Source organism: Dinoponera quadriceps, unplaced genomic scaffold (assembly GCF_001313825.1).
Source record: "Dinoponera quadriceps isolate SergipeBrazil2010 unplaced genomic scaffold, ASM131382v1 scaffold5593, whole genome shotgun sequence".
NCBI lineage: Eukaryota > Metazoa > Arthropoda > Insecta > Hymenoptera > Formicidae > Dinoponera > Dinoponera quadriceps.
Genome location: NW_014560138.1, coordinates 273,435 through 290,022, shown reverse-complemented (window position 1 = coordinate 290,022; position 16,588 = coordinate 273,435). Strand labels below are relative to the sequence as shown.

The 16,588-nt window shown below is 45.6% G+C and overlaps 1 protein-coding gene across 9 annotated transcripts in view; it reads left to right on the top strand.

The window, feature by feature from the left end:
* Positions 1-16,588, top strand: part of LOC106750659 (tropomodulin) — a 63,392-nt gene that overhangs the window by 31,236 nt on the left and 15,568 nt on the right. For 2 of the 9 annotated variants that reach the window (XR_001374969.1, XM_014631155.1), the window contains exons 2-9: positions 6,922-7,074; positions 7,139-7,306; positions 7,654-7,780; positions 7,866-8,086; positions 8,155-8,309; positions 8,394-8,490; positions 8,772-8,919; positions 13,229-13,308. Coding sequence is in view for 8 of the 9 variants with exons in the window: in XM_014631155.1 (XP_014486641.1) it covers positions 6,922-7,074; positions 7,139-7,306; positions 7,654-7,780; positions 7,866-8,086; positions 8,155-8,309; positions 8,394-8,490; positions 8,772-8,919; positions 13,229-13,305 (1,146 nt within the window). In the remaining variant the exon portion in view is untranslated. Of the gene's footprint in view, positions 1-6,106; positions 6,252-6,921; positions 7,075-7,138; positions 7,307-7,653; positions 7,781-7,865; positions 8,087-8,154; positions 8,310-8,393; positions 8,491-8,771; positions 8,920-9,998; positions 10,049-10,639; positions 10,759-13,228; positions 13,309-16,588 lie in introns of those variants that run through there. The other 7 variants (XM_014631161.1, XM_014631160.1, XM_014631154.1 and 4 more) reach the window with 4 other exon arrangements.

Sequence of the window (16,588 nt, the reverse complement as noted above, 5' to 3'; positions counted from 1 at the left end):
GGGGGGGGGGGTACAACAACGACGATCGATCACGACAGCTCTGATAAATCGCGGAACATTGTGTAACGCTCGCTTGGCACACGCGCGCGCTTCGCGTCTCCTTCTTCCGCGGGAGCGCGAAACGAGAAGATCGTAAAGGCGCGCCAGATAAATTCGCGCCCCGAGAATATGATTTACGCGGCGATCGTCGTCGCGAGCGGGCTTGACTTATGAGATCTGTTGCGGTTATTGCTGTTATTACGGGGAACGCGGCAATTATGCGGCGCTCGTTCGCGCGCGACTGAATTAACGACGCGGCTCGACGCTGCCGACGGGATGTATCGGAAATCGGATGACCGATCGATCAGGATAGCGGAGATTCGTCGCTCCAGGTCATTGAACAATGTCTCCCGGCGGCTTCTTCGCCGCCAGCTGGTAGACGCGTATAAATACTAGACGGCGGTATAGCCGCGTGGAAACCGTTGCGGTGCTACGTTACGCCGCATAAAACGATGTTTAACGACCGTTACGTCGCAAACGAACCTTAAAGATCGTTTGACTCGAGTACGCACCGAGCGCGGTGGGGGGAAGTCAACGTCTCGCGCGTCCTGCGCGCGACAACGCATGCAAAAATCGTCTTCGCGTTAACAGCCGCGAGCAGGGGAGCGCTCGATTTTCGCGATGTCGGATCTCGTGATACTTCGGGAAACGTTCCCTGAATCTTCTTTCCGGAGACGTTGGCTCCTTGGGTTCCTGTTTCTTGTTTTTAACCCTCTCAAGGCGGAGCAGCAGGACGTCAACAGAAAGATCGGGGGGTCGTGAGTGGTTCCAAATGTATGAATACGCACTAGTTTCGATTGTAATAACACGGAGAAAAGTAACTCGCAAAAATCTGTCAATTACTGTGCGGACGATTTGTTAAGAGTGTTAATTGCTATTCGTTCGATTATTTTGCGGAATATGCAAATTGCTTTGCTGTAAGAACAAATTAGCAAATGTAGGAAAATACGATTTTGCCCTGATAGCATATCAACATGTTCGGAGGACAAATTGATTCGGGAGGATTTTTCCATCCATGGTAACAAAGTTGCTTCTGCTCTAATTACGGAGTAATTCGCGAATTTGGTTATGCCTACTAAATTTGATCGCTGTCGCAACGAATATCTAATAGCAACGAGATGTGATTTCGCTACAACGGTAAAATTATTTTGTCCGCGTAACAAATCTTTTTGCTGTGCTAGCAAAATACTTAATTTATTTGTTCGTTGTCAACGCTGATTTTCACTGATCGTTTCAAGGCTTAATTAAAACTTGCACGATCAAAGACAGGGTAATTAAATACAATTCGCGATATATGTATCTGTTAGCTCGTTCCGTCGGCTCGCTAGTGCATTTGATTTACTATCTGCAATTGACGTCATCTTATATGTAAATTAATAGGACGCAGATGATATCACAGCGCCGGTCACGGTGTCAATAATCTCGTCGACGAATCTCCCCCTCGTCGATTCGGTCGACTGTAATCGGCAAAACAAGGGAAAGGACGATCGGTACAGAGAGTCGTCTCCACGATGATAAACGCGGCCTCTCGCGTCTGCTGACTGATTAGAACCGTTAGAGGAATTAAACTTCCGACATTATTCCGTCTGACCGAGTGGGACGGACGCGCGACTCGCTTTCCCATCGGTCGAAAGGAAAAAAAGAACATTTTCCATCGCGCTCACGCCGTCACGGCGGCATTTTCGCCCTACTTCCTCGTGGCGCTCGTTGCCAACGTTCGCTTGGAAAGTTTGCAAATTGTATTGAACGAGAAATGAAAAGTCCTCGCGGAAATCGAACGAGGCTGTCTCAGGATGGCTCGGTCGGCGAAAGATATCAATCTCTGCCGTCTTCAGCAGGCCGATCGCTTACACCTCGGTATCCCTCAGTGTCTCGATTTTGGCTATCGTCTCTACTTTGGAAATTCGCCGCGAAAATATTTCGAACAGATGCGATTTATCAGCGAGTCGTTTGCGGAATCTTGCGATCCCGTTGCGCTCCAATCCGGACTTACCAATCGGTCGGTCGGACGAGCGAGAAAAACAGGGAAAACATATTCAGGTGGCCCCGCGCGCCCGCGTGAAAGGTGGTGTATTTTTAGTAGCTCATTCAAGTTGCACGAGCATCTTCACCGTCTCAAGCTCGCTGTTGTTTATCCCAGCCTGGGTTGCTCGCCGTCGGCCGATTTCTGCACTATCGCGATGCGCAGCGGAAAATGATTAATCGACGATTAATCGGTGACGCGAAATCTTGCAGCAATACACTCTCGTCATCGCGATATAAAAATCCAACGATCCCGGAACCGGCGAATTTAAATATGTGGAAACCGGCGAATGTGATCACAGATGAGGATTTCCTTCCGATAAACTCAGTCCTCTCCTACTGCGGAAATGTGAGAATCTTAATTTAAAGTTCAGACGATGAATCATAAATCTCACAAGGAGCCGAGGATCTCGCTAGGTGGCGAAAAATCCAAAGTATATCATATCTCACGTGGGAAGAAAAAATATCAAGAGGGGGAAAATGAGAAAGGATAATTATAGGAGAGAAAGACGACGAAGGTGCTGAAGGACTCGTACGAGGCGACATTCCAAATCGTCATAAATTGCAAGAAGAAGCGAGCGGAGAAAGAGGGAGAAAGGGGGAGCCGAGGAGGTGTTGAAGCGGCGACGTTCGGCGAGTGCAAAGTGCTAAGTTCCTCGTGGTCGCAAGGGTGGAGCCGTTATTAATGCGGGCCTAGGTCACGGGCGGCGGGATGTCTTCTCGGTGCCGGTTGGTTAGTTCGTAAGAAGGCCAGTGGCCGCGCTCTCTCGCTCACTATAAATAATCGCGTGCGCGGGTATGTCCAAGTATAGCCCGTTGGGAGTGTGCCAGCCTGCGAGGAGGCCTCAGCTATTTTTGTAGGGCTGTCGCGCTGCTACTAGCGCGCTACAACACTCCGATCGCGACTGTCGACGGAGGATGGCCCCGCTGTCTTCTTCGAGACGGACAACAACGTCGCGTATATCGCGAGTCCGCCGCCACCTCCGCACTCTTCCTCCGCTTTTCGATATCACAGCCCCTCTTCCTCTCGCTGTGACCTTGAGCGTTGCTGAGCTGTCAGGTCGATTATGTCAATGCGAGACTCCGCGGATTACGTGATGATCGCAGGAGGAGGAGGGGAGGGAGTAGCGAGAGATCAGATGATGATGTCGATGCAGGCGGGAAGGGAGAGGAGAATTGCCGGTTTTGGCAACTTGAAGTCACGCGGCGGTTTCACGGTCGCAGCCGAGAAACGAGGACTCCGAGAGCTCGATCGCCATGCCGGTGACACACGATCCTGCGGATTGCTGGACGCGTGTGGGCGCGTGAGGAAAATTTTACCGAGTAACGCGAGGAGTCTACTGGCGGGGTGCATGAATAAATGACAAGCGATGGGGACGGTGAATCTTGAGCGACGCCATTGTGGAGGCGACAGATAGATCGCCGGCGACGCTGGAATGTCGCGGTCTAAGTTGACGCATCACTCCGTGAAGAACCAAGTTGACCGATTCTTCTTGATCTCCAACGCACTTTACGTTCGAGAAATAAGAGTAAAAGGTACGGAGAAACAAAAGTAAGAGGTGCGGTCACACATCGTTGGATAACTCGAGCCCGTTTTACATAGCTGTGTATAATAATAATAATACTAATAATTTATTAACGGGAAAAGAGGAAGGCAATCTTACAGGAAAGAAATAAGAACACACTGAAAAAAAGTGCTATTGTTCTAATAATATTTACTTGATGAAGTAAAAAGGTTTAATTCTAAATTCCGCGACAAATATTGATTAGAAGTAGGATATAATTGACTCCGTGCAATATGATATTTTCTTCGTATAAATAGACATTTATTTGTATATGTTGAAACGATTTTAACAATTATTAAATTCATAATATTGAGAATGTCAGAATTTATTTTTTAGAAAATATTTACCAGTCAAAATAATCGAAATTTAAAACCACTAGGTATCTTCAATAGAAAAGAAGTATTATATAATTCAAGTAAATACTCTTTTAAATTTGGAACCATTTTATACTTTCACTGAGTACTAAATTTACAAATTAAAGTATTATTGCGTACAAATAATACTTCAAATAAATATTTACTATTAAAATTGATAAAAATATGATTTAAGAGGCTGAAAAACAGGTTACGCTTAATTTTAATGCTTTTTTCTGTGCATACATAAGAAAGATCAGGAAAATGTCACAATAAAGAGAAAGTAAAATAAGAAAGCGCAAGGACGGAAATGAAAAACGACGTCGAGAAACAGATAAATTCACAAACGGGAATAAATTAACATATACACGAGCACATGAACAAATGTTGCATAAATAAATAAATAAATAAATATCTCGCTTAACCATCACGTCGTCATCACTATAATAATCTCTAACGCAATCACGCGATTACGGCTGCGGAGAGAGCGAGCGGCGTTCCGAAGATGCTCGGAGTAATTTAGCGGAAAGGGTAATTGCGCGGGAGACCTTTGCGTATATAGAAGGAGCGAGAGGCTTCGCAAACCGAGGACGACTTGATTCCACGCATAATGTCCACGTGTAATGTCGATATTACACGTGGCGATGAACGATCGGAAATATTCGCGGGAAAAGATTCGAGAAAACACTCGAGAATCCGACTATCCGAGAATCCTACTTGGAAATCGTCGGACGTTCAGCCATGTGACCGAACAGATATCACTGTATTTCACGGGGAACGTGTGCTACATCTGACGCATCGAGATAAGATCTCATCGCAGTCGCATTGTTTATCTGTTTGTTTCCGCGATAATCCGATAATGACCGAACCTTTTATAAATGAACTTGTTATCGGAGTTTTTAGTTTTATCGTAACTCGTCGTTTGCCGAGAGAAAACGCATCTTCGAGCATCGTCCGAGATACATTGTCAACGTTCTGCACGATCCGTTCTCGATTATGGTAAATATTTTCCGTTTTTTCGCCACATGTTTGCGTGCATGACAGATTTTTCATTAGCTCCGGACTACTTTGAAGCAAAATCGCGGAACTAATCGATGCCGTCACTTCGAGTACCATCTACGCGCGGAAAGAACCAATCAACTAACCAATCATATTTTCTGCAGAGTGACAAAAATTTGAAAACATTAATTGATCTAAGAATTGATAGAAAAGTTGCAATGTGGTTTTTCTATTTTACAGTGTCTGTACATTTGTTCTTTCTTATTTCGGTTTCAATAAATTTGAATCATAATTACATTATAAATTTACAATAAATTTGAGTAATAATATATTCTTACCTCTGTTTATAGCAGATATATGTAAGAAATAAATGTCGAATGTGTGAGAAAATCTCTATTCAAATTAATAGTTCAAGAAACAACTATTGAGCGATTATCGTTTTTGATTTGGATATTACAATACAATGTAATATAATTATATATAATCATCATACATTTTTCCTTCCCCGGCCATACATTTGTTCACAATCACTACACGTTACAGCTTACCTTATAATAGGTTTGTTCTTTTTTGCCGAATTAGCGTATATTTATAGAACTTAAAAAGAGACAGATATACAGTTAAGGCTTGGTGAGAGAAAGCGAAGAGAAAAACTAATACGAGTCAATGCAGCTAGCGAGAAAGAACAGATTTAATAAATAGAAAAACTCCTAGAAATAAATGAAAGCTATCGACGATATTTTCCTCGAAAATCCAAGATCCCATATTCAAGAAACTCTATCGCCGTTTCGAATTTCCCGCCTCCCGCACGGCCGTGTATATTCCGTTCGTCGTAACACCTTCCAGCGTCGCGTGCCGTTCCCCGAGCGATCGAACGCGCGCGCGACATTCGCAGCGAGCCTCGCCGCGGAGGAGAGTCCTCGATTTCACCTGGACCCTCGTGTGATTTCCACGTGTGCGAATCTCCGAAAAATCCCCGCGCATCTCGACGAGCGGGCGCGGCTGTCGCGGATCGACTCTCGACTATCGACTATCGACTCGACCTTCATGACATCGAATCGCCAGTGTCAAAGGGCGCTGCCGCGCGATCAGCGGCTACCTAGCGGTGGGCTGGTCAGTGAAGCGTGCGCGTTCGACGGTGTTGTTGGTGATCGTACGGGACTCGGGAAAGTCTGCGTTCGTCGCGGGCCTTTAATCCTCGTATCCAGCCGTTTCCGCGTGACGCACGCGTCCATCCTCGCTGGACGTGACGGAGCGTCCAGTTTATCATCGAGTAAGTTCCAACGAGGCTCGGGCGGGCGTCCGGTGGCGGCGACGGTGGCGGCGTTGACCAACAACGATCTCGCCGCCGTTCTGCCACCGTCGTCGATTTGGCACACGAGTTGTCAATGAAAATCGATCCCGAATTATCTGGGTCAGAGGGCATCAGCCGCAGCGCGTTGGACGCTCGCCGAATCCAAAGTCGAGCCGTCGATCACGCCCGGACGAATGAGATTGGCCTCGTCGGCGACGTTTATTCGTTTCATGATAACGCCTTCCCCGCGATAAGAGAAGTCGGTCGCGTTCAGCAGCACCTTCCGGCGCGCTCGTATCGACGTTCTCGGTCTCTCTCTCTCTCTTTTTCTCTCTCTCTCTTTCGACCGCGGGTCAATGCGCCCCTTTGAATAATTGATTCGACGACGGACGGGCGCCACGATAATTAGCCGGAGTGGTCGATCGAGCGCCCCCGAGCTCTTCCCTTTGTTTACGGTGATGCAATCGCTATTTGTAGGCGCGTCTCTGTGATTGCGTAATTTTTTTCACTCAACGGCTGGACGTCTGTTAGAAGCGAACGAGTCGACCGGTCGAGTAGAACGGTTTGACAGTGCACTGTCGTAGAATCTCTCGCGAAAATGTCGAGGAAACATTCGGTAGTTGACCAACGGCCATGGGACGATTTGCAGACTTCCTCGTCCACCAAGACAACCACCATGACGACAGCGGCCAAGTTATACGGCAAGGATCTCAGCGAGTACGATGACATCGACGTGGATGAGTTACTGTCACAACTCACACCGGAGGAGATCAACATACTCGCCAAAGAAGTGGATCCCGACGTGAGTCTGCCTCTTTCTTCTTATTTGTCATGCTGAGATAACTAATCTAAAATCGCGCCCACAGGACAGCTTCATGCCACCTTCGCAACGTTGCAGTTATGAATGTGACAAGAGTCCTACAGGACCGCTGAATCGGAAGAAGCTCATCGAGCACATCAACAAGCAGGCTATGGAGACACCTGATATCCCAGAGTTGAAGCCATACGTACCTGGTGTGGTCAGAGGCAAAAAAGTGAGTCGGAATTTATGCTCGGATTAATAAGGATCTTAGTAGAATGGCGGTCTTATCGGTTTGAGACGATTTTTTATGCTTCGAGTCTTTGTCTTCAAGTCACGCACAACTACTGTCTCGAGTGCCTCGAGTCCTAAAACTAAAAGACCGTTCTGTTTGCGATCGATGATGTTATACAGTATAAAGAAAGTAAATAAATAATAATTTGGATAAAAATTTAGTACGCAAAAGGTTATTTGAAAATTATGAGTCAGGCCATTCTGCTCTGTTGGTTGATGTTGTTCGAACAATGACACAAGCGTTCATCGCATGGTCCGATACTGAGCCCTGCAAAAATCTCGTTTCAGTGGGTGCCTCCGCCGCAAGAGAACACGAAAGAGAAGGAGGCGGAGGAACAGATCGCGATAGATCTCGGGGAAGAGTACGAACAAGCGCTCTCGGCAGCCACCCAAGAAGAAATCATCGATCTTGCCGGTGAGTCTGATCGTTCTCTGAATAGTCCATTGTGTCCGGATGGACAAAAGCCGGTGTGATCGTCACGAACGCCTTGTTGTTGCAGCTATTCTTGGATTCCATTCCATGATGAATCAAGATCAGTATCACGCGTCCTTACTGAACTCCGGACAACCGGTCGGGCTCGGCTGGGACGGCGTGACGAAGGCTAGTCAACCGAAAGTCTACCCCATGGAGCCGCCCAATGACACAGACGTCGACGCCACCATCAAACAGGTGCGCGACGACGACTCGGCTCTGACCGACTTGAATTGGAACAATATCAAAGTGAGTATCGCGTCGATCGCCTCCGGCAAGAGCGTACCGACTCGTGGCTAATTCGTGTCTCTTTGCAGAATATCTCAGACGAGAAGTTCATACAATTGTTCGAGGGTCTGGAGATGAACACGCACCTCGAATCGCTGAGTTTGACTAACGTCGGACTGAACGACAAGACTGCACAACGGCTGGCAGACGCTATAGAGAAGAATTCGACGCTCAGAGTACTCAAGTACGTACATTTTGCATACCCGTAAATCCCGCCGATTCCCTCTTCTTTTCGTGTCTTAACGTTCAATTTGTTATTTTACCCTAGCGTGGAGACTAACTTCATAAGCCCGGCTGTGATAGTGAGGCTCATCAGGGGCCTTCTCAAAACGAAGTCCATCGAGGAGTTCCGATGTTCGAACCAGGTGAGTCGTGCGAAAGTTCATCTCTAAAATACTAACCGTCTACTCTGGATCTTGGAGAGAGACGTGTAAAAAAGTCGTTATAAAAAAGAATACTCAGAGAACTTTTTAACGCGACATGTTTCCAACGTATAAAACAAATTGAAAGTTGATGGGGTAAGAGGAATGAGGAGGGTTCGCAAGAAATATCCCTATGTCTCGCACGTTTGCATTCTAGAGTTAAGTATCGCTTGAACGTGACGAGGTTACAAGGAGATCTTACCCCGTGGCGTTTGATCTTTCAGAGGTCGCAAGTGTTGGGTAACAAAATCGAGATGGAGATCACCCAGTTGGTGGAACAAAACCCGACGTTGCTGCGACTCGGGTTGCACCTGGAGTTCAACGACGCTAGACATCGCGTGGCTGCGCATCTGCAACGCAATATTGATAGGAGTGAGTATACGAAGCGCGTCCCGGTGACTGACAGGATCTTTCGGCGTATCGTAGAATCTGACACGGAGCATATACGGTCGATAATACAGTAGAACGAAAGTCGTGTGTCGTTTTCATGAATGAGAAGTCTTCTACGCGAAAAGAAAAAATAGTTTAAGATGTCCCCATAGAAAATCATTTGATTCCACATGTTTATTTTACGAATTGCAAGTGTGAAGAGTGCATACAGCCTCAAGGTGCAAGAAATTTAATAATGCTTTGGTGCGAATCGCAAAGGAGAGCATCTTTCTGCGGGAATATCTTTTCAGAGGTTTATTCACACGTGTCTTAGGAGATTAAAGTAACTTTAGCTTAAACTTAATGTTCCTAGTCTTTGCGTCGTGAGTGCGACGCTCTTTTCCACAGGTCAGCGCGCAACGATCTCGAACAGGTGTCGTGAATCGCGTTAGCCGATAGGATCCAACGAGACGCTCCATTATGTTGATAGTGCCCATTGTGTTTCATACAACGATAATCGTACCATTAATTTGCCGTTTAGATGGGAGCAATTGTATGGGGGACTATGGAGACCACGTGACGAAATGCTTCTAACTCCTTCGAATCTGCTTCGTAGTCTCACGTAGCGCTTTATTTAGCACACATCTCATCATTCATCCACTCATCTCCGCTGTTTAAGTTTATTCATTTTTCTAGCTAGTGACGTATAAAGAGGTAATTATGAGACCCCGGCTCGCCCCTTTGTGCAATCAGAAGTAGAATCTCTGTTGTTTCCGATACCGACCGTGTTTCTTGAGCCTCTATAGTTTAGAAATCGTTTGACATGCTCATCAGATTCACACTCGGTATCATAACAAAGTTGTGCCTCCCAAATCGGAAAATGATATTCCAGATAACCCGTTAGATATCTTGTGTTATGTTTACGTTACTTCCTTTAGTATCCAATTTCTTTCATCATTTGTCTCTAAATTGATTTTATTCTCCCCAATCATTCTTTTACCAAGGGCATTACGTGTAAAAAGAAAAACGTTCATAAGCGGCACAACTGTCAGATTGATGATCCGTCTGTTTTCAATTTTCAGCGAAACAGAGCCGGCGATTGTAGGGTAGTTTAATTTGGTGCGGATTGCCGGTAATCGTCGACCGATTTTCTCGTATCTTTTCGCTTTTAACTAGAGATTAACGATAAATAACGCGATGAAACGCGCGCGGTCAACGTTGACGAGCGGCGCAGCTTCTTTGTACTCTTGATTATTTAACAAGACGAAGTACTCAAGACGCTTTCGGGAATGTGCGATTGGTGCGCTTCGGTTGTGCTAGTAATTTACAAAGTAAATCGCTTGCCACTGAGTATATAGAGTAACATTAACAAATCGGCTTATCTCGTCGTTCTTTCGGAATCGATATAATTTTTGAAACAAAAACCACGGGACTCGTTTGCGTAAATCGAAATTCAAATCTCTCGGGAATCTTTTTTTCGTCGTTTATTTACCTTCTCCCATCACGGCATGCATCAGTGAACCCACTTCTCGGAGACCGATGCGATCGGTGGATCTTTGTCGCGTAGTAATCTCTCGTAGCGATCTTCTAACATTCGAGAAATGATTAAGTTAAGAGCTTCGCGATTCCTATCTTCATTCTGTCCGGTCTCTGTCGAGAACTCGATCCGACACCGAGTTCAGATTATTGCGATTTTTTTTAATCGACTCATTTATCTGGCTAGTCTGCCGTGTGGAACCGATGGAACGTGCTAAGATCGTAGCAATCGGTGCTGGTGCTGGAACCTTCGCCGTTCTCCCCGTAGATGACTTAAAAAACCGAGCGTAGCGCTGCCGCGGCGCAGTGAGTAGCTTTCTTGTTAAGAGCCAGCTCGTCTTTCCCCAAGTGCAACTTGGTTACTTATTCTTAGTAATTAGATACTGACCCTTTGCACTCGCGCGCTCGCTGATAACGTTATCGCGATCCAAGTCAATTGAGATTAAATCGCGCACGGAGCGGCCGTGTAAAGTTCCCGAAGCTCGCGTAGAATGAAATCGGCGTTGCTCCATATTTATTCACTATTATTTATTAAATTTATAATATGTACTCGTCGAGGAAAATTTACATTGCCGTAACACGCCGTAATTAATATATTTAACGTTATCATATAAATTTTCATACTTTCAATATTACTGTAATTACTTGTAGCTTCGATCAATTAATTGAGGAATATCGATATTTTATGTCAATATCCGATTATTTGAGTGCAAAGGCGATCATTAACGAGTCCGAGTATGTATCTGTGCTCTCTGAATTCCCCGGGATGAAACCTCACTCGAAAATCGGAGTGACTCCACCGAGTCACTCGAATTCGAGCGATTCTTCACTCGTTTAGAACGAATTCTTCATTCTGAGTCGTCGAGCGAATATTTTCACTCCAAACTGAAGAGTGAATTTGACGTATTTTACAAATTCACTCATCAATTGAAACATTCACTTGTGTGAAGTGAGAGAGGAACTTACCACTGTAAGTTCGAGTGGAACATTCACTCTTGCGACTTCGAGTGGCGGTATTTCCACTACGCTTACGCTTCGAGTGAAGATACCGCCACTTTTCGCTCGTTTTGAATGAGACTTCGCTCGAAGAAATTTAGAGAGCAGGCACCGTGATAATGTGTCTTGCCGGTCTCAGCATCCGATTGATCATCAGGAACGACCTGTTTGCAGTCTTGCGTTTTATGTGCATTTTGCCGGAGACTTGTACTCGAGGAGAATCGTAACACAACGGTCACCTATCCCATCCGTTTCGTGACTAAGAGAATGCTACGGATCTTGTACGCCGCGAGTCTCGAGACAGGATCGCGCGATTAAACGGCACGTGTGACTAACGCAACGCTTCTCGAATTTCGCCGCACGTTTTGATTTTGCATCGTTGGCATCGGCTTTTCTCTCTGTTTTCTTCCGTTTCGTTCTGTTCTCCCGCACTTTCTTCCCCCTTACGTTCGGCTTTCTCAGTTCTAACACTCGAATACTGCCACACGCGACGTACGGATGGACGATAGGGTGTGTGGCCCAGTGTTCCTCATTGCAACTATTTTACAGACAGGCAGGAGCAAAGAGCCACCGGGCTCCCTACATCGCGTTTCGTTCGAGTTTTCCGATGCTCCACGTGTAGGTGTCCGTACACGACACGTTCAGGTCCCCTTTGACAGGCGGTGGCGATCGCCATGTCGAGTCGCAACGGTCCACCTCGGCTCACGAGACCGATAGCAGCGAATACAGCTCGGGGCTGGAATTTTCCGATATTTAACATAGACGAGGAGATGAAAATCAATATAATTAAAAGCGACGTTCCGGCTCTGACTTCACCCTTCGCACTCTCGCACCGGAAAAATCGAGTCTAACTCGACGTCGCGTCTCGTTTCAGCCGATTTTCTTTCACACGTTATACGGAGAAAATATTGTAGTAAAAATCATCACAAAAGTTTGCAATGCTGCATTAAATCAGAAATATTATCGAAATTATTGTGTGTTGTAATGATATTTACATGATATGTAATGCAGATTACAATACACACAGTAATTTCAATAATAATTCCGATATAATCCAGCATTATAAATTCTTGTGGTAATTTTTACTACAATATCTTCTCCGTGTATTATTGATAATATTTTTATTTTACTCGTGATATTACTTGACCATATGTACTATTAATGTGATTGTATTAATACGATTATTGATATGTAATTATTAATAGGATTATATACATATTATTAATAATACTGAGCTTGGTGTAAATATATTACAATCAGTATATCGTCATGTTAGTTGGACACTGAAGTATTGAAGTAAACTGCGCGACACCGTCCGGAAGTGACTGAGTTTCCGCGGATCGGCTGGAAAAAGAGAAAGTAACACCGAAGTGCGAAGAGTTAAGTCCGAGGGTCTGCAATAGATGCAGTAAGACTTTTGCTCCAAATTGCGACGTAATTTCCGTAACAAAAAGTGTTTCCGGCGCTACCACACATCGCGATTCCTAAGATTTAAGCGTCATTACAACTTTTGGCAACACGAGAAACGCCTTTTGCCAGAACGTTACGTTGCATTTTATCGCTTTAGAGCTGAAGGCTTATCACAGCTATCGTAGATCCAGGCTGAAACGTTCGGTGGAGGAATCCGCGAGTCGACGAAAGGCAGCCGGTCTCGCCGGTCGAAGGTCGTCACCGCGGCGAAAAGCTCTCCTCGGTCGCGAACATTCACCATCACACGACGACAGACTCCACGAGTCTCAAGCTGCGATATGTACTTACGACACCTATTCTTTCCCAACAGTACGGAAAGATCTAACGCTGCGGCTACAGTTCCGATTCTTTAACATGAACCACAGGAAACCTGCCTTGATCCAATGAAAGGTAGCTACCTCCGCTGTGTGGTAGACCGTCAGCAGAGAGTGCAGGCTGCGTTTTTGCCCCTCTGCCTTCCCTTCTCACGAGGGGGGGGGGGAGGGGGGGGCCTAACCGCCGATGCTATTTTTACAGCTTCACTAACACGGCTTTCGTGATAAATCACCGCGCTCGCGTGTCGCGCACGCGAGAAAGAAAGTGTGTGTGTGTGTGTGAGCGAGCTCGAGGGTGTTTAAACAGCGATCGGGAATCGATGGAATCGTTGGCAATCGGAATCGAGTTGACCCAAAGTCGTTCGTTTAGGATAAAATCCTCCGAACGAAGACGACGCTCCCGCATTTCCATATAAATTCGCGCAGGACTCGCGAAATAAATTCGGCGGGTCCGTCTTATTCCGTGCGCGCTTTATTCCGGGGAGTCACGCGCACAATTTGCGTATAAATGCGATGCGAGCTATTCTTCCGGGACGTAATCGGCGTGTACGTGTACGATCGATCTCACGACAAACCCGGTGTTAAATCTTGTTTAACACGTTAATTATCGTTAATCATCGTCGACGATATATTATTAAGTTACGTGTTAAGGTACTATCTCGAGATTTCTTGGGGTGAAATTCAACTCGGAAAATACATAAAGTGACAGCCGAGTTGCTCGAAGTCGAGCGACTTTTTTCTCATGTAGAGTGAATTTTTCACTCTGAATCGCCGAGTGAATATTTTTACTCGAAATTGGAGAGCAAGTGCAGTCAGTATTTTTATCTTTGCATTGTGAATTTTCATTTCGTCCTCTGCACGAGATTTCACTCAAAAAAATTCCGAGAATATTATTAATTACAGAATTGCTTGTGTGGTTAAAAAAGAAATCAATGAGACCGCGTAAAGGATAGATGCATTTAAAATTACACTTCTTCGCTATTTCGATCGTCAATTAAAAGAGCATTCTCACTTCGAACGTTTCGTTTACGTAGGTGATTTTTAAGAATCCTTTTGAAAAAACTGAAAGACACAGTTCTGATATTTTGATATAAATATTTATTTCTGCTTTAACTATATGTAATAATTTCCACACATTATCGCTCTTTCAATATCAATAAAGTTATATATAAATAATTCTGTCAGGGCCGAACGCGAAAGTGATAACGATTTCAGATGTTGTGGGCCTCCGAAAGCAAAACGGCAAGAAAATGATTAAACTATAAACTTATGGCTATCATCCCTACCACGGTAAAACCAGTATCTTGAATATTTCGATTTCTTAAGGATTCCCGAAGCTGAAAAAGAACTAGTCAGAAATCAATTTTTCCTTTTTGAATCGTGTTATTTCGTAAAAAGCACTTCTTACTCTTTATCGTGGTGGGGACAATAACTGCAAGCTTGTAGTTTAATCATTTTCCGCCGTTTTTGACCTCGGAAGCTTACAACGTCCGGAATCGTGGCAACCATGCAAGCGTAATTCTCGTTCAGCGCAAGATTATGACTTTATTAATATTGAACATAATAATACGTAAAAATTACCGTATACAGTTAAAACACAGCTAAACACAAAACTTCAGAATTGTATGTCTTATAATTAGAAAAAAAAGAAAAATCTAAAAATTACCTACGAAACGTTTCAAATGAGAATAATAATAATAATACTCCCTTCGCGCAGCCGATGGATACCGTGGATCCTAGTGAACGTGCAGTTAACGAATCGCGACGTCGCGCGCGCGCGCGGAATCGCGTGACTCCTCGGAGCGCATCGCGGGCATTTCGCGACGTACGCAACACCCGTCCGCGCGCACCTCATCGAGAACCACCCTCGACGGGCGGGACGATGAGGTTTAGATGCATCCTATCAAATCCGATGAAGTCGTGACGCGTTAATTTCCACCGGAGCGGGGAGAGAAAGCTCCGGGAGCTTTGTTCGGGCTCGCGTGACGTCCTGCCAACGTTAACCGTCAGCACGAAGACAGCTTAACACACGCCCGGCGCAACCGAACCTGACTGACGTCTTACGCGAATGAATCGCGCGTCTGAGACCGCCATTCGCGCGGGCGGTCGTATCTTTTTTGCTCTTTCCGAGCACACCGGCTTTCTTTCTCTCTATTATAACTCGCCCGTCCAGAAAATCCGACCGACAAGCTGAATACAACCTTATCTCTCTTTCCTTCCGAAGAAAAAGGTGTTTTCTATAAAAATATAAGGAATTGTGCGACATCAGTCAATTTCAGATCGTAATTTGCGCGTCGAATTTAAATTAAAATCAGGCCTGTGAGAGCCAAACGCTGTAAGATATAAGAAGTGCGTAAAATAATTTGGATGAAATTCTCGTTACACGGATAATATAATTAGAATTCGTGCGTTTCGATCCTTCTGTTGGACCGTTTTCAATGTAAACGCGTGACAATCTTTTCGGTGTGATCAACAACGCAGCGCAAGCTTCGAGAAGCAAACAACGAACGCTGTGCTCCTGCGATAAAAGCCGCGACAGATCAAAGAATCAGCACAAAATATGATGGAAATATTACAAATATATGTGCAAATTAGATCTGCAGTTGGCAGTTATCGTCCTCTCTCTCTCTCTCTCTTAAATTTTTATTTAAATCAAAGAGCGTTACAATCGTTTATTTTCGAGGTTTTCTCTTCTTTTTTTTTTCTATTTCCCCTCCGCGTATTTACGACGCGTACGTCGGGAGAAGATCATTCTCAGCGACGCGCAGCGTATCGGGCGAGTTTCAATCGGGGAAAAAACCTCCGTCGGTGCCGGGGTCCTCGAATTTCCTCAGGATCTCGTGCTCCGGGGTCGGTCGTTTCGTCGGATCGAGTTCCCGGAGTGGCCCTTTCAGCCGGCGGGGGTCTTGGAATCCCGGGACTCTCCGCCGCGAATTCGTCGCGCCATTAATCGCGCGGAATCCCGCCGAAATCCGAGGAGCCGCGCCGGGATCTCCTCTCGAGGATACTTCATACTTCCGAATTTTCGAACGACCCACCCGCCAGGATAAACGGCATTTTCACGGATGCATCCCCGCCTCGGCGCCCAATTTCCGGGGTTCGCGTCGTAGTTGCGCGGTCGGCGCGAATTACCAGCGGATTTCGCTTCCCGCGAAGTTTTACGACGTGCTAATGCAAAGATCGGCGCCGGGTGTCAGAACGATGACAAAAACGCGAGTTATGCGCGGTCGGCCGGTGTTATTTTTAAAATGCAAATCGCCGCCCCTTCTCCCCCCCCTGCGGCCTGTGAACAATCCACTCTTTCATCGGGCGGATTAACGATGCGAGTCGCGTTAATGAGCCTGCGTACGTTCGCG